Source organism: Lepisosteus oculatus, chromosome 9 (assembly GCF_040954835.1).
Source record: "Lepisosteus oculatus isolate fLepOcu1 chromosome 9, fLepOcu1.hap2, whole genome shotgun sequence".
Classification (NCBI taxonomy): Eukaryota; Metazoa; Chordata; class Actinopteri; order Semionotiformes; family Lepisosteidae; genus Lepisosteus; species Lepisosteus oculatus.
The window spans coordinates 19,576,336-19,595,122 of record NC_090704.1 but is presented as its reverse complement, the minus strand read 5'-3'; the positions used below and the strand labels follow the sequence as shown (position 1 = coordinate 19,595,122).

Here is an 18,787-nt window from a genome sequence, read left to right as displayed (position 1 = left end):
ATCATTAGGCGTGTAAAACAGGGTATTATATCTTTGCTCGAATTTCGTGGAAAAACTGACAGTCTTTAAAATTCAGGATCTTTACATGCACAAGCACAATCATACGTACACTGTATCTAGTGGCTGAATGTTTTTTTTTTTCGTTTTTTCGTTAACCAAACAGGCATTCTAATGTATACTTGTTTAAATAATGAAAGATAAATAAGACGTAAACTTCAGCAGCCAGGTTAAAATAATGTTATAGAAAGGTGTCGGCTTTAATAAGATCGCTATTTTCTAGCATTTCATACAAAGGTTTGAAAAATGTATAAAGCCGAGAGTTTTTTTAAGATACCCAAGTCTCTGATTAACTTCCCACATTACATCCTCCACACTCACTGTTCTCAGTGCGTCTTTAACACTTGCCCTTTTTTCCCTCAGTCTTCTTTTCACATTTTCACAGATATTGACGCAGTCTTAAAGGGCGTTATATAGACTGGAGTGAAATTCTGCCATTCGTCCATCCATTTCTACTCCTGCTGAGAGGCACGCAAATCTTACAAAAATACCAGTGTTGTGATCTGACTTGGACAGGAACATTCTGGGAATTATGAATGAAACAGCAATATGGTCTTGTTTTTAGAGAAACACTATACTATTTTAATTGGTTTTACCAACGACATTGTTTTTGGAACACCCCGTGAATTCCTTCCTAATGAATTCTAGATGAAACAGGTTGGATTTCTCATTCTGTTCCTATCCTTCATGAGCCCATTTCACTAACATCTAAAGCTGCTGTTCTGCATAGACCCGAAGAGCCCCTAATCTAGTTATTCCTATACAGTAGGTCTCCCTCCTGAGTAGAGGGTTCTGTTTAACAGTTCAGGGCGATGGGGGAGCCAGGGCCTATCCTGGCAAGCAACAGTAGCAAGGCAGTGTACACTCTGGGCAGGAAGTTAATCCAGCACAGAGCACACACTCACACAAGGGCCAATTTTCCCAGAAGCCAATTAATGTATATGGACTGTGAGAGGAAACTGGAGCACACAGGGTGAACACATCATCTCCACAAAGATTGGAATTGATTCCAGAATTGAACCCAGTGCTCCAGCGTTGCTAGGCAGCCATGCTAACCACTGTGCCAGTCACATATTTTATTATACGCTTTTTAATGTTTAGGTCGCATAGGTGTATTCCTATTGGGAACGTGGCTAGTCATGGTTTATAAGTCTTTATAAGGTCAGCAAACCATTTAACAGTGAAATAATTTGAAGTATGATGGCTATGGTGTATTCCTGTTTGAAAACACTTCTCTCGTCTACTGTCAACACAGGCGTTTTAGTGTGTGCACATAGGGAGCCGTACATTTTCATAAGGTAAATACAATTCAGGTGAACGTAAAATATGTCAGGGTCAGGCAGCTCTGCATTTAATTGCGCAGTAACCTGAGTGGCAATCAGCGACCCCCTCTGGCCGGAAGTGCCGTTGTTCTCCACCGCAACAAGCCTGTGACTCCGGGTATCCGGCCAGTCAGTGCAGCTTCAGTGCCGGGGTTCGGTGTTGGGCTGATAAAAATGTTACCTTTGTCTATTAAAGATGATGAATACAAACCTCCCAAATTCAACCTCGTGGGCAAGATCTCGGGATGGTTTAGGTAAACGGATGATATTTCTATAACTTTTAAGTCAAGAGACGGGTGTTTTGGTGATTTCTCCTCCGCCGGCGTTGTGGTAGTGAGGATTTGTCCGGGTTAGGAACTTCTCCCTGGGCGGGCAATGGCGCAGACACTGCGAGGCCTTACGGTAACACGCGTTGTTCAGGAAAACATTTTAAGTGGGCTTTTGGAAGTGTAAATGCTGCTGCCTGTGATTTTCCAATGGCAGTGTGCAGATTGGTGCAGTGCCGAGGAGTGTATCTGTATGAACCACAGATGGCAGTGAAAGTACATACGGTCATCTGAAATTGCGTAAAGAACTACTGAATTCATAAGGGACATCTTAGTTTACCGGGTGTTACGCTTAAAATGAAAAGACCGCTTCACAGTTTCACAGACAGTCAACACCCTTAACACGCAAATGATGTACCTGGATTATGGTCTAATGTTGCCGGGAGATGCCATATGTTAATTTGTTGCCTGTATACCGACAGAAGGTAATATGGCTGCTGTAATGTTTTTTGACATAGACATATAAATGTACTTTGTTTTTACATATTGAATGGTGATGTAAATCTAAAGGGCAGCACCAGGACGTTCAGTTGACAGAGAGTCGGGGGTGAGTTTTAATGGGTCCCCCGTGTCGGTCAGTTTCTTTAGCAGCGCTTCCTTGTTGCAGTGCTGGGGGTAGCCCTGTCTGGTAATTCTCCCTTCTTCTGTTTGCAGATCTATCCTTTCGGATAAAACCTCTCGAAACCTGTTCTTCTTCCTTTGTCTGAATCTCTCCTTCGCTTTTGTGGAGCTGCTGTATGGGATATGGAGTAACAGGTAAGAAGACGGAAAACACTCGCAGAAGTTCTCGGACGCGCCTGGCTGACGATACCAGGATGTGCCACGTAGGTCTGGAGAGCAGTGCTCCTCCGTAGTGCTTATTCCACAGACATGGAGCAATAGCTGGCAGAGGGAGATGGGATTTTTTTCTTTCTGAGGCACGGTTTGTGATACTTGCTCAAAACGCAGGGTTTTGATGGAGAAGCTGAACCATCAGAGTGCTGTGATTTAGGGAGACTGATCCAGGAGGGGCTACTTGGCAGTGGCCAGTTCCTGTATCTTAGACTGCGCACATAGGTAGGGGCAAAATAGCAGATTTCTCCATTACGTGGTGCTGTGTATAATGTGCCAAATGCAGCAAGCAGATAATTGGAACCAAAGCATTTTTCCAAACAGTATACAGTCAACAGGAGGTCAACTGCTTTCTTGTGAGGCGATGTATTAATGGACTGTGTGCAGTGCTGATTAAGCATTTTAATTTGTTTTGACAACTACCAAGTAGGTTCAGTAAACAGCATGTGGTCTGTATCATCTTTTTTTAACAATTCTCTTCTGCTCCTGCCTCCAAATAGCTTAGCTGTGCATTTGAAATCAACTGTAATTAATTGCGTACCCAGATCCACTGCATCCGACTGGGTGAGGTGAAAGCTTTTTGCTCTAGTCACATGGTCCTGCAGGGTCTTTCTGTTAGCAGTGCAAAGCCCGAACACAACTGTCTGTATCACTTCCACATGGAGGACAGTCAGCTGATGTCATGTCAGACGTTCAGGGCCCTAGGCTGAGAATTCCCCTGCTTTACTCCACTCCATCCAGTCCTAACAGTGCTCAGCCAGCTGTGCTCTGTTCCTGGGAATTCCCAAACAGCTGGCCACAGCTGCAGTTTGGATTGGGGCAGGTAGCAGCAGGGCTGTAAGGGTCATCCTCCACTGCAGGTAGATGAGCTCTGCTTGTCTGTCAGCTACACAGAGGAACGATGTCAGATTATCAGGAGCACTTTTACGGTATGTTTCTCAGCTGCTGTTGACCGATGCAGAGTGGATATGCAATGGAAGTTGCATTCTTGGAGGAAAAAAATTGATTTTTAACAGGTTTTGTTCATTTGGAAGCAATCCCTGCTGGTTTGAATCACAGTATGGAGGTTTTGAATAGAAAATAAAAGTGTGCCTTGTGCAGAATTTTCCAATTGCAGGATGAGTTTATAATGAATTATTGAACTTGGTGGTATAGTTAACAAGAACAGAAAATCAACATTTAATGTTTTTTTTTTTCTACGTTCATCTAGTTATAACAATACAAAAAATGAACCAGAGAGCACAACTGGAAACCATGTGAAATTGCATTTAAAACTCAAAGGTTTGTGGGAGTATGACACGAGCTGCTGAGCCCAAAATAACATTCTTCATGCCATTAAAGAATAAATCTTGGTTTCAGCTCGGCAGATCAATTAGTTACTAATGGGCTGGTTGACCTCCTATTGTTTGTTATACTTATATTCTTATCATGCTCCAACCACAGCAATTATTTAACAGCACCCATGCTGAACACCTGTGTTGGACTAGGGTCCCACTAAGGGGGGGGTGCATGCTCCCTGAGTGGCTGGGACAGGCTCCTGCTGGGCTGCAGCCCTCTCTAAGAGAAAGCAGCATTTCAGGTGTGTGTGTGTGTGTGCGCCTACTTACTTACTGACCAGTACACTGCTGCACAGTGCCCAAGTACGTGAATAATGCAGCCTGGGGATTAAATGCCCTTAAATGACGGACTCCCAGACCTGGTCCTGGGGATCCCCACACCTGCAGATTTTTGTTCCAGCTAAACTCTTGGGTACTTAATGGAATCCTTAATTGACCCACTAACAGGATTAATTGATTGAATGCAATTAACTTTCGTTTTGTCTGTTCCTAAATGTGTTGGAGTTTTCCTTTTATCTACTGTTTCATAATTAACTTAAGATCTTGTTAATTAACTTGTTAGTTCACCTAAGGACTCAAATACAGCTTGGCTGATGTGAAAGGCTGTGGGTGTGTGGGCCTGAATGACCAGGGTTCAGATCTGCTGGTAAAACGGGCAGCAACAGTCACCTCTAATTTAATAATTACCAGTTATTTCTAGTTTTCTGATAATTTGTTCTTTTAATTTTGTTGCCTTTTCTTTTATAACTTGAAGGCTACATCAATATACAGTGGTGTGAAAAAGTGTTTGCCCCCTTCCTGTTTTCTTATTTTTTTGTATGTTTGTCACACTGAAATGTTTCAGATCATCAAACAAATTGAAATATTAGACAAAGATAACACAAGTAAACACAAAATGCAGTTTTTAAATCAAGGTTTTTATTATTGAGGGAAAAAAAAATCCAAACCTACATGGCCCTGTGTGAAAAAGTGATTGCCCTCCCTGTTAAAACATAAATCAACTGTGGTTTATCACATCTTTGGAAAGCTGAGATTTATCAGTCTGGAAAAGGTTATAAAGCCATTTCTAAAGCTTTGGACTCCAGCAAACCACAGTGAGAGCCATTATCCACAAATGGCGAAAACATGGAACAGTGGTGAACCTCCCAGGAGTGGCCGGCCGACCAAAATTACCCCAAGAGCGCAGCAACGACTCCAAGAGGTCACAAAAACCCCCACAACAACATCCAAAGAACTGCAGGCTTCACTTGCCTCAGTTAAGGTCAGTGTTCATGACTCTACCATAAGAAAGAGACTGGGCAAAAATGGCCTTCATGGCAGAGTTCCAAGACGAAAACCACTGCTGAGCAAAAAGAACATAAAGGCTCATCTCAGTTTTGCCAGAAAACGTCTTGATGATCCCCAAGACTTTTGGGAAGATACTCTGTGGACTGATGAGACAAAAGTTGAACTTTTTGGAACGTGTGTGTCCCATTACATCTGGCGTTAAAGTAACACAGCATTTCAGAAAAGGAACATCATACCAACAGTAAAATATGGTGGTGGTAGTGTGATGGTCTGGGGCTGTTTTGCTGCTTCGGGACCTGGAAGACTTGCTGTGGTAAATGGAACCATGAATTCTGCTGTCTTCCAAAAAATCCTGAAGGAGAATGTCCGGTCACCTGTTCGTGACCTCAAGCTGAAGCGCACTTGGGTTCTGCAGCAGGACAATGATCCAAAACACACCAGCAAGTCCACCTCTGAATGGCTTAAGAAAAACAAAATGAAGACTTTGGAGTGGCCTAGTCAAAGTCCTGACATGAATCCGATTGAGATGTTGTGGCATGACCTTAAAAAAGCGGTTAAGGCTCGAAAACCCTCCAATGTGGCTGAATTACAACAATTCTGCAAAGATGAGTGGGCCAAAATTCCTCCACAGTGCTGTAAAAGACTCATTGCCAGTTATCGCAAACGCTTGATTGCAGTTGTTGCTACTAAGGGTGACCCAACCAGTTATTAGGTTTAGGGGGCAATCACTTTTTCACACAGGGCCATGTAGGTTTGGATTTTTTTTTCCCCTTAATAATAAAAACCTTCATTTAAAAACTGCATTTTGTGTTTACTTGTGTTATTTTTGTCTAATATTTCAATATTTCAAAAATAAGAAATCCGGAAGGGGGCAAACACTTTTTCACACCACTGTATCTGTGGAAATCAAGAGCAGTTGTGCCCATGTCACCGACAGAATCCATGCTTGGCCCTCATCCCTGATGGGTGTAATTTCTTAGTGTTGGAGTTTTGCTCAGTGCCATTGGAAACCAAGCCCCTGGTGTTTCTGGAAGGGCTCTGTAATGCAAGCGGGTGAAACTGCTGTTGCAACAAGTGAAAAGAATCATTAGGCTTCCTGTCAAGATTTTTATATAGAATAGAATCCTGTGCGATTTCTTCCACCCTTTGCCATTTATGAGGTGTAAAATTGAGCTGAAGGTTTTTATTCTTGTCCTGCTTCCTCATTCTTTTAATTGTATGTTTGTCATGAACTACCAGCTTGTTACCAGATCTGAATACGAGCACAGTCTTATGCTCGGTGCTGGCGCCACAATGGGCGACCAGCCTGTTATTCCAGACTGTATGCTTATGCAGGATTCTTTTCCTTCCTCTTCAGCCTGGGGCTCATATCAGATTCTTTTCACATGTTCTTTGACTGCACGGCCCTACTGGCTGGCCTGGCGGCATCCGTGATCTCGAGGTGGAGGTCCAACGATGCCTTCTCCTACGGGTAAGGGAATGAAGCATGTGTACCTCAGTCTGTGTGTCAGATAGTCCTGTTCAGGCCTGGACAGCGGTAAAACTGCTGGCTTGGTGCTGTGGGGACTGGGAAGAGTTTGTTAATATACATCCAAGACTAAACTCACATCCTCACTAGAACTCATACAAGTTCTGGCTTTAATATGTTTATTAAAAGTTTAAGTCATTAAAAATAAGGAGCTTGCTGGCTGCTATATCACTCTCAAAACTCACATCTGGCAGTCCAATGAAACTAAGCAGTTATGAGCTTGGCCAGTACCTGGATTGAAGGCATCCTGGGAAAGCTAAGGTTACTGCTATGGAAGAGGTGTTAGAGGGACCAGGACCAGGGGAGCGCTCATCCTGTGGTCTCTGTGGCTTTTCATGCCCCAGTATAATCCTAACTCTCTGTGGTCAATAAAAATCCCAGGGAGTTTCTCGAAAAGAGTAGGGTTGTTGCCCTGGTGTCCTGGCCAAATTTACCATTGGCCTTTACCAATCGTGGCCTCCTATCAGTCCCCACCTATGAATTGGCTTCATCACTCTGTTCTCCTCCCCACTGATACCTGATGCTGGGTGAGGGGACTGGCTGCTGGTGGATGCTGGACATTGGTGGTGGTAGAGGGGAGTCCCCATTACCTGTAAAATAATGGAGTGTCCAGAATAGCTCTATATAAGTATAAGGGGGATGATGATGATGATGATGATGATTATATATTTCAGTCAGTCCTCAGTTTGTCAGCACAGTCAGTTCCTTGAGTTTGTGTTTCTAGTTAAAACAAAATTATTTTCCATTGTAAGTGTTATTAATGTGGAGTGGATAACTGAAGCAAGGCTACATACCCTATTAACACTAAAATAATCCAGAATTTATGTATTCCACAGGACAGTAAAACTGAATTGAAAGAAATTTATTTGGCATTTATTTAGCACTATTTCTTTCCTATGCACGTTGAATATGTACCGCTGATCAGCTGTCCACTGTTCCTGCTCAGACCCAGTGAACAGCTGAATAAAACCAATTTGTTTGTAAGAGTTAGGGTTAAGTTTTATAGTGAATAGCTAATCGGTCATGTGTTTACTATGTGCAGGCATTAAATAAGTTTTAATTTCAGAAAAGGCAAAATACTAAATTTATCATTCAAAGTCATTCATTTCAAAAGCAGTTGAAAAACCTGTGTTTTCTCAAGATAAACACAGAGTCATATGGGCACCATAATTACAGACATAATTAAAGTGCGCTAATATTTTTGTATTGTAAATCCCAGTCACATTTAACATACAATTTAACCAGATTTAATTTTCTGCCAATGTTGTAGTCAAAGAAACACCACATTTTAAGAACTATGTGAATCTATTTCCAAACTATTCCAATGCCATTTTTAGTTACTGAGTGACACAACATCAATGTACATGTGTTTGCGTCTGAACTTGTTTGCTGGCTTTGTGTAGGAGCAAGCTGTCATCAGGCTGAGTCTGACACCAGAGAGTCAGACCGTCAGTCTGTGAAATTAGGAAGTGTTGTTTGTCGTAATGTGAAGTGGTGTCCTCTTCCACTTTACCTTGTCTGTGTTCTCTCTTAGGTATGTGAGGGCTGAGGTCCTGGCTGGGTTTGTGAACGGTCTCTTTTTAATCTTCACAGCTTTTTTCATCTTCTCTGAAGGAGTGGAGGTAGGCATTGTACTGCTGTTCTGCAAGCAGCTGAAATAATTTGTCCATAATTGACTTGTGCTTTATAGTGTACAAGTTAACAAATATAAATGTTTTCCTGTGCTTTGCCACCAGGTGGCAGTGTGGCAAACATTGATGAGTTTGGTTAGACCAGTGGTCCTCAAACTTTTTGGACCAAGTACCACCCCTAATCTAACCAAAGCATCCAAGTACCACCTACAAGTCATCATCTCATAGGAACCCCAGAAATTCTCAATGACCAACATGAGCGGGCGTGCACACACACACTCACACATATAATAAATACTATAATAATAAACTTTCTTTCATATAGCGCCTTTAAAGGTGGCTTCTCAAAGTGTTTTACAGAAAAAAAAACAGTAACAACAACTAATAAAAAAGCACCGTTTCAGTGAGAGGTGTGAGCCTGTTTAATCGAGCAAAGCAGATGTTAATTAATTTTTCAAGCCTTGATACAATTCACAACAGAGTCTAACAGATTTTAAATCGTCAGGCATTTTCTTGACGGCAAAGGTCTCACGGTGGATGTTGCAATGCGTCCATTAATTTCTGGAGCAACCTCTCTAATTCATGCAACTACACCATTATGTCGGCTTGTCATTGCTCTAGTTGTACAAACTCCAACACATTTTATCCAGTCGATGCCATTCTCTTCGATAAATTCATTCAGAAGCTGAAATATGTTCTCTCCTGTAGTTCCTGTTGGTAGCAGTTTACAGAACAGAAAGTCCTCATGGGACATACCCTCAAACTAGTATCTAACGTAAACGAGCAAATTTGCCAAATCGACTACAGACTCATCTAATTGCAGTGAAAAACATCTGCTCATCTTAACGCGCTCTATCAGTGTACTTTTGATATTATCCTTCATTTCAATAATTCTATGAGTGGCTGTGTCTTTCGGGGGGCAGCAGGTCAAGCTGTTTAGCAGCCTTTTCTCCACACATAATACGTATCAGCTGTTTTGCCAACTGTAAATAAGGTTATTCAAAAATAGTGTGGCTTACCTGGTTTAGCAATCCACAAGCTTGCATTTTTCTGCGTTTCTGTTTTTATTCCGTATATATTTAAAGTTTTTATTTCATGCGCATGGGAGCGAAACGCAGAGATGCTCGGTGTATTTTTCTCAAATAAATTTAGAACAGTTCTAAATATTTTTCTGTTATCTATCACGCTTTCCTGTGCTCACAAGATTACCAGCGTTCGTAGCACGTATTTCTATGCATTCCTGTGTTTACAACCTTAGCATTGTTCCAAAATCAGACATTCTCCTTCCTCCCCATTTGCTGGAGATACAATAGCTTTTTTTAAATACAATTGGTCACTTGCGTCCGAAGCACGCATTCCTATACAGTGGTATAGAATTACAGAGTATCTCTTGTGTCCACTGAAGTATTAGCGCGCCCTGTATCGTAGTACGTAGGCTGTGTATTCATCATGTATTAAAATACAAAATATGAAAACCCGTCCTGATTTTTCAGCGCACACAACACATTTTCAGGGTCATTTGAGGTCCCACCCGGCGGCACTCCGCATACCACTGCCGGTACGCGTACCACAGTTTGAGAACCACTGGGTTAGACCAAAGCCAGGGAGCAAGCTGCAAACTCTTCAGGGCTTCATTCTGACTAATTATATGTGTATCTGCTTTTGCAACACTGTAATTAATTGGTCATGGCAATAAAACACTTATTTTGAATTTGACAAAGCAAGCCTACAAAAATGCAACAACAAAATTGATTTGGCTTTTTGAGGGTTGTTGCCATTGATGTCTGCATCATAGCTTTGCCTTTGAAAATACAGATGAGATCCATCCAGCATCAGTCACTTATGTTACAAATGATGCTGTGACATGCAGAAAAAGAGAAAGGAGTAATACCTCCCTAAGAGGAAAAGTGAATAAGAGATGTCCTTGATGCTGCATAATTTATGGTTTCCAGCTTCTGGATTTGTTGTCCATATCAAGGAGCCTAGGGATTAAATGTTCATGTTGTAAAACATACAGTGCAGTTCTTGACTGGCCAAGTCAATCACCCAACCTGAATCCCATTGAGCATGCTTTTCACTTACTGAAGACATGACTGCAGGGAAAAAGCCTCCAAAACAAGCAGGAACTGAAAATGGCAGCATTACAGGCCTGCCAAAGCATCATCAGGAAGAAACCCTGTCTGTTGATGTCTATGGGTTGCTGACTTCAGGCAGTCATCGACTGCAAAGGACTTGCAACCAAGTACTAAACATGACAATTGTATGGGAATTGTGGGGTTTTGTTCTACTGGGGTTTGGTTGCTGAGTGCACGCATCGTGTGTTTCAGAGAGCGCTTGAACCCCCAGATGTCCATCACGAGAGGTTGCTACCAGTGTCAGTGGCCGGACTCCTGGTTAATCTGGTTGGCATCTTTGTGTTCCAGCATGGCGGCCATGGGCACTCCCATGGAGATGAAGGTAAGAGCAGTACATTGTTCATGAGGTGAAAACAGACGTAAGAGCGGTAAGGGTTCCCTAATCTTTGGCTTTGCACAAAGGTCCTAAGGGGGAATGCTGTTTATGGAGAAAGTGCAGAGTCTGCCTTACAAGCAGGAGATTAAAACCCCTTCATAGCAGGTCTGAGAGGTAGGTAATCTGGGGTTTCTCAAATCCTAAGTATATACATATTGTATATATCACCCAGGAGAGATTCTCTGAACATAGCATGATTGTCTTGGAGGGCAAAATAATCATGAGATTACAGACTGTTCGAGGCCATTCAACTTGATGAGATTATCATGGTAATGATTCATTCATCAATGATTCACGGTAGTGTACTCACCAAATGTGAGCTCCATTGAATATCTGGGGAGTGAGCTGGATTGATAAGTGGTATCTAGAGCTCAGATACCAGTGAACAGGCCGCTTGTCCAGGTTCTGTGAGAGAAAGGGGGTAGAGACCCCACAAGACCGCATCTTAAACCTGATGTAAACCTGATGAATGCATCGCAGGTGTTCAGCTTGTGTTACTTCCATTGGTGGTCATGTACATTACTTATCTGAGGCTTTTACAGTAGGTAAACCCTGTCACTGACAAGTGTCAGTCAGTGTAATGGATTTATCCATGTCCCTTCTATTTTATAAAAAGTCACTTGCAGGAATGTACCTGTGGGAATTGTCATTTTTCTAAATTATGTGAATTAGTTATGAATGGTTATTTTAATGCTTAGTAATATATTTGTTTACCAGAATTACTTAATTTGATGTGAAGCAAACCATCTTTTGATGAAAATGTCCTTCTGGCTACATTCACGTTTGGCCTTTGTAGTTTCTAGCCTAGAAGCACATCAAGACAGTGTGACAGAGCCTGAGAGCTATGCTGCCCCAAGACCCACTCACACTGCTGTCCTGTGAAAAGAAAGAAATCTTCTTTTTTGCTTTCCATATTCTATAGCAGTATGAAAACAGCTAGTGATAGTTGCCCAATCTGTTTCAAGTAAAAACAAACCAATTTTTTAAAAAAAATGTTTGTTTGCAGGCCATGGTCACAGCCATTCACTGTTCAATGGCAGTCTGAGTCATGGACACGGTCATGGAGGCTTTAGCCATGGGCACGAGTTGAAGCACGGGCACGACGACCATGGGCACGGGCATGGGCACGACGACCATGGGCACGGGCATGGGCACGACGACCATGGGCACGGGCACGGCCACCATGGGCATGGGCACGATCACCAGGAGACGCATTGCCATGGTAAGGTAAAGCTTTGTCAGCATGCTATCCACTTCATACATCCAGATTGCTAGCTTTGGGTTTGTAACCCAGTTATACATGTTCAGTAGAAAGTGGCACAGTGCAGTTTTCTATAGAATTGAGGGTCTTCCACTGATACTGAGGTGCTGTTGATTGTTAAACATGGAAAAAGGTATCCCTCAGACCAGTGCTCTCTGAAAATAAATTCTCTAGTCCTGAAAAGCAGGTGGTATCAATACAGTTATCCTCACATCATGGTACAGTCAGTATTCAGTATTTTCTGCTTGGTTCAGTTCGCTTTTGAGCGGTCTGTTTTCAGAACTTGGTTCATGTATAAACAGGCAGTACTCGGACACAGTTGATTCCTGTAATCAATGCCGTATGTTGAAATGTTATAACACGGGATCTGATTTTCCCAGAGGAACAAGGTTAGAAATGGAGGATTAGTTTATAAGCCAAGGATGAATATCCTGCTTTCACTAAAATACTCCATTAATTATATATAAGGGAACCAGTGACAGTGTTCACCTGGATGTGCTCAGATAGCATGAGTTTCTTAAACTGCCTTTAAGTTGAATTGCATTGCATTTTTGCTGATATGAAAATTGATTAATGCCCTTGTGTAGCACTGATTAACTATTTACTATTCCTGCCAACAATCATAGTACGTGAAAAGCTGAATATTGTTACTAATTGGTACAAAGTTTAAATTTTGGGTTCAGTTTAATAGTGAACTGCTGATTACATGTTTTCTGTGCAAAGAAATTGAGCACTGGTTTTCATCTCGGTAAAGACAATACTGAATTAAAAAAAAAAGTGTTTTAGTTCTTTTAAGTACAGGTCTGAATAAAGCTCTTCCAGTTATCAGAGTCATAAGGTCCCCATAACTATACACATGGATAAACTAATCTTATATTGTGTTCATTCTGTTTAAGTCTTGGAATGTGTGTTTACCATTACAGGGGAGAGTGTAGTAAATGACTGTTTTATAATGTATTTATTTTTTTCATTTTCAGAGGATCACTCAAACACGCCAGGAAAGGGCTCCAGTAAACAGATTTTACAAGGTGAGCTGGCCTCTGTTCACAATGTCTGCTGCACTGTGGACTTGTGCTTTCTCCCAGCATGTTGGTGGGAACTGATCCAATTGTTCAGATTGAAAATTGGTTCCGTATCATACAGTAACTGCATCCCATTACTGAGACAAGAACAGATAATTTTTTTAAATAACTGCAGAGTATTATTTAAATATTTAACAACACCAGAAAAAACTGTTTGCATCCTAGTCTTACTGAACACATGAAAACCTTTAAAGCCTACTCTCAGTGCTTCTATCATGCATATTGTTCTTATTAATTGTATAGAGATATTAGTATTTATTTGTACACTTCTGTTAATTTTATTAAATATCTCCTGAAATCAAGAACAGATAACAGAAATGCATGAGCAAAGGAAGATTTGGCTATTATGAGATTGTATCTGTTGAAGCGTAGATTGGGATGTCAGGGGTGTAAGGTGCTAAAACAGAAGTGATAGACAGCTGCTTACTCACTTCAGTCAGAGCACCTACAAGATGAAAAGCCTGTATAGATCTGGACATTTCACGATCGAGTGAGGCAAACAAAGGTTAGAGAACCATTAGGGAGCTGTGATCTTGATATGGTGAGGCTTTGAAGTGTGTTTTAAAACTTTAAAAGTCTAAAAGATTTAAAAGTGGGGTTGGCAAACTACAGCAACATTATTGGGATGCAAAGGAATATTTAATGGCGTGTACAATAAAAGTAACAAGCCACAAAGTTAAAAAACAATAAAAATTTTGCTTCACTGTTCTGTAATTCTCTCCAACATGCTTCCTGTTTCTCATTTGTTCCTGAATTTGTCTGGATCGCAGCATGATGTCTAGCTTTTGAGGATCTTTTGGTCTACTTCACTTTGTCAGGCAGGTCCTATTTAAGTGATTTCTGGATTGAGAACAGGTGTGGCAGTAATCAGACCTGGGTGTGGCTAGAGAAATTGAACTCAGCTTTCCAAAGATGTGATAAACCACAGTTGATTTATGTTTTAACCGGGGGGGGCAATCACTTTTTCACACAGGGCCATGAAGGTTTGGATTTTTTTTTCCCTTAATAATAACAACCTTCATTTAAAAACTGAGTTTTGTGTTAACTTGTGTTATCTTTGTCTAATATTTCAATTTGTTTGATGATCTGAAACATTTCAGTGTGACAAACATGCAAAAAAATAAGAAATCAGGAAGGGGGCAAAAACTTTTTCACACCACTGTATAACAGGCTTTTCTTATTTGTTCTGATGTTTGTTTAATAGTTTGCCAAACCAAAACAGTCATCTCTAGAATTAAGGATTTACCTGCTTTGTCACGCTTTGTGAGCTATCTTGATACAATCAAGTTTTTGTGGTCAGAAAAAGGTCAAAACTACCCTGAACTGCACAATAAAAAAAATGGGTTCCAAAACTGGCCAACATCACCATGCATATAATTGAACTCAGCCTCCATCTGCAGGGTACAGATCAAATGTCATGGGTCTTCTCAACACATGGAGGACAGTTCTTGCAAAACCTAGCATTTTTTCCCAGGTCATTGATACTTCAACATTCTGCTATTTTCCAAATTCAAAGAACTTTCAGAACATCGCTAGTCCATGTTGCTGAATTTGGAGTATAAATTTGGGAACAAATAATAGATTTATTCCATGCTGAAAAGAGAAGAAAGGAATAAACCTATTACTTATTCTTTTGCAGCCTGCGCATGCTGCCGCAGATTCCCGCCTGAACAAAATTTGAGAACTGCCATCAGAATTGTCTTTCAGAATTTTTTTGGCCTAATGTTTCGTTTCCTGATTAAACCAGACAGCTTTGATACCAGTGACATGGATTTTTCGGCATTTCGGGGATGGGTGCTGAGGTATTTCTACACATGAAGGCAGTTCTTTGTCTCTCCTGTAGCCAGTTAACAACTGGAAAATCAGGTTATTGTGCATCTTAAAGTGACAAGCCTGAGATTGGAGAACTCCGTAAGGGCAATGATCACACTAAATAGTAAGACATGCATAGTAATTTATTCATTTTAGATACGTTTAATATTAAATTTAAAGTAGTAATGTCTTTGTATGCTCCTTCGGAAAGGTTGCTGACCCCAGTGTACAATTTCAGGAAAGCAGACTTTGAAGCAATGAGATAGATCTTCAAAGAAGTAGAATGAGAGAAGACATAAACACAAAGCATAAATGATAGTCTGCTTGAAGTACATCTGTTTATTCCAAGAGTAAATAGATTAATGTCTAGAAAGCAGTAGGCTAAGTGTTTTTACAGACCAGTAAATTAAGGAGAACTAAAGCACTACATTAAATAATTAAGAACAGTATCCAGTTAAAGAAAGAGTGTAATAAATTGCAATAACAGGTAAAAGCAATCTTATGCCAAGAGAGAAAATTTTATTTTAGTCAAAATAAGGTTTTTCAGTAGTGCAACAGCAAAAAGACACTGGGAATTCAGTGGCCACTGTGATCACGGGTTTGAGCCTGTTTCATATCATTAGCTAACTGTGACGGGGATTCGTGAAGTGGCTGAGTGTAATGAGCTGAGTACTGCTGAGGGGATGGTGGGATTCGTTATAAGACAAGTAGTTCAAAGGTGGGCAGGTCTGGAGAGCCTGTCTACACTTGCTCATTCTCCAGTGTGTGGCTGAGAGCTGAGATGTGAAAAAAACAGTTTATGATTTCAAATCAAGCAGGTATAACATAAAAAGTCTAAATTAAAAGTAAAGAATGAAGTATGGAGTATTTGAGATAAAAAATGAAGACTTAGAATGAAAGGGGAAGGGCTAATAAATATTTAACTGAGGCGTTAAGGAAGACAATTAAGGAAGAAATGCCAGCAGCCATATCACCCCGCAACTCACATCTGACACCTGTCATGACCTCTTAGCAATCCTCATCTATAAAGTGGCTTCATCAATCTGTTCTTCTCCCCACTGATAGCTGATGTGTGGTGAGCGTACTGTGTGCACTACAGCTGCCGTCGCATCATCCAGGTGGATGCTGCACATTGGTGGTGGTGGTGGGGAATTCCCATTACCTGTAAAGGTAATTTACCTGTAAAGCACTTTTACACAGTTGAGTGTAAAAGCGCTGTATAAATGTAAGGAATTATTATTAACTGACAACGTTCTTCATACGGACCACAGTTCTATATTAAATACTATTGGCATCATAGAATCCGAAAATAGAAACACTTAAATCTTAAAACATAAATAAGATGTTATTAACAGTCAGTCAAAACAGCAGTAATATGCTGATTGCAAAATTGCTAATGAAGCAGCAATCCATAAAAAAGGCATTAAGGGGTAGACATGACAGAGTCACTGGGAAATTCTGACTACATTATGGTGTCTATTAGACTTTAGTCTACAGTTAAGGAAGGAGTGAAGACACATTAAAGTTTCCATTCACACCATCATTAAAAATATTCAATTTAAACTCTGCACTTAATTTCTAATTCAACCAAAGGGAATAATATTAGAAGGGGGATGAATACTTTTTGCAAGAAATTCTACATGTTGCATGGGTGATTTCCAGCTGCAGGAAGCTACAAAACGAACAACAAAAAACACAAAGAAATCTCTGTGTTTATGTTGATTCTTCCTTGTCTCCTGCAAGACAATGTGAGGAAGCAATAAAACAAGCAAAGTAAATGTTTTGGAAAAGACCAAAACTTGGGGGATTTAAATCAGGAATGTTATGCTCAAGCTTTACAATATACTCTACAGACCTTATTTAGAACATTGTGCTCAGTTTTGATCACCAGACCACAAAAGAGTTGGTTTTAGTTTTTGGCTTTAAAGAACAGTAAAAAGAATGATTCCTGTTTTGTGCTGTATCATGTATTTGTCATATACAGACAGGTTAAAGTAACAATCTCTGTGGACAAGAGTGAACACCAAGGTACTGCTTCCTTGTCTCCTCTGGCTTGTGCCTCACTGTTAATTCTGACGTCCACTGGGTTGACATTTCAGTGCCCTTTAGGATTTTGGATACTTGAATCAGACCAGTAGTCTTTTTCTGTTCAGGATGTAAAATATTTAGTTTTTTTTTCTTAATTTCAGTGTAGGCCTAAAATGTTGTTGTTTTTCTCTGGCCTGATTCCAGAGCAGCAATATCTTTTTTGTAACCTAGTTAGCAAAATATTATAAATGAGGTCTGTCTTCTGCATTGACTAGTTTTAAGACAACATCACTTTATTCAAATTCTATTCTTATATCTGTATATCCAAACATTCAATTTGCTAGAGTGGAAACTGGGATGACATATAGATTATCTTAAAGCTGTAGCTAAAGTTCTTGAGGTCACTGGTGTTGGGAAAATTCTGTGATTCTGCCCATGAAAACCTGTTACTGAGGATTTTACTGCAGTGCTTAATCTCCTTAATACCTTTACTGAATGATCAAGGTGACTCGCTGAAGATTCACTCAAGTTTCTGAATCATTTTAAAGATAGTGGAGTAAATGAACAGCATGTATTTTTAAAAATTGTAAGTTATGAATGAATCTGAATTTTGGGTGTACGGTCATTACGAACAGTTATGTTGTTGATATGTTTGGTATTCCTTTCTCTTTTCATGCACCTATATTTTGCTAAGTCAGAGTTAGAGGAAATTCATTTTGATGTCATTTTTATGTTTTCACTCATCAGACAAAAAATGAAAAGAGTCTCTTTACATTAACTGCCAAATGTTAAAAGTTTAACCTTTTTTAAAAAATAAGCCTTGAAAAAAGGACTCAATTTCCCACTATGGTGATTTTGTGAAATGCACTTAAAGACAGATTTATACTTAACCAGAAAAGAAGAGGCCCATCAGTTCACCAACAGGGAAAGGTCCAGCAGTAATGGCCACGAAAGTGCCGACGTGTGTGGCATGATGAAAAAGATTGGGAGATCAAATTGGTACCTGTTTTTTGTTCATGGGGTGATGCAGTCTGTTTCAAGCAACAGCAACAAGAAATCTGAAATAAAATTACACTGCTGCTAGAGAAAGACGTTTTATGTTTCAAAAGTGTGACTGTAACTGTCCCTGAAGAGGTGTGCTAGGAGTCTTCTGCCTCTGCTAGTTAGAATCAGTTTGATGTAGTTTTCTTGCACAGGTGTGTAGTGTGTTGGATGTACACACAGGCTGCAGTACCCGTTTGTGCCCAACAGAGTGTGCCATTGACTAATTGACAATCAGCAGGGATGATCTTATCGGGAAGAGCTTTATGATGAGTTTTATGGTTATTCGTTTTACTGTTTCACTGTTGCTGGTCTTTTAGGAGCACTTTAAATTCTCATCCCTCTCTTGAGCCCTTGGGTTCTCAGGTTTTTTTTTGTATCGAGAGCTACAGATACTGCAATTTACACATGCAGTTTAACATGTCCTTAGAAATCTAGTATTTTTAAAAATGTGAGATCAAATCAGAATAAAAGCAACAAGGGGTATGTAAACTGAGACTTGCAATAATTACAGATGCACGCTTTTTACGAGGTACCAGCTATTACTTTACTTGTTCCAGAATACCAAACATAAATCTCCACAACTTCAGAAATGTCTTCCATTCTGAACTAAAAGTTAAAGCATGTGGTTGGGTTTTAACATCTGTATAGGTACCAGGCTTTCACCAAAACTAAATTTTCTCTATACTATTTTATTCCTAAAACAACTTCTTTATTGATGTTCAAATGGCAT

The 18,787-nt window shown here is 40.3% G+C and overlaps 1 protein-coding gene across 2 annotated transcripts in view; it reads left to right on the top strand.

Annotated features, from left to right (window-relative positions):
- The first annotated feature begins 1,474 nt into the window (after positions 1-1,474).
- Positions 1,475-18,787, top strand: part of slc30a7 (solute carrier family 30 member 7) — a 42,857-nt gene continuing 25,544 nt past the window's right edge. Inside the window, exons 1-8 of one of the 2 annotated variants that reach the window (XM_069194260.1) lie at positions 1,475-1,633; positions 2,360-2,461; positions 6,518-6,631; positions 8,223-8,310; positions 10,647-10,776; positions 11,837-11,947; positions 11,987-12,052; positions 13,069-13,119. In XM_069194260.1, the coding sequence (XP_069050361.1) occupies positions 1,554-1,633; positions 2,360-2,461; positions 6,518-6,631; positions 8,223-8,310; positions 10,647-10,776; positions 11,837-11,947; positions 11,987-12,052; positions 13,069-13,119 (742 nt within the window). In that variant the 5' untranslated portion in view covers positions 1,475-1,553. Of the gene's footprint in view, positions 1,634-2,359; positions 2,462-6,517; positions 6,632-8,222; positions 8,311-10,646; positions 10,777-11,836; positions 12,053-13,068; positions 13,120-18,787 lie in introns of both variants that reach the window. The other variant, XM_006643075.3, reaches the window with a different exon arrangement.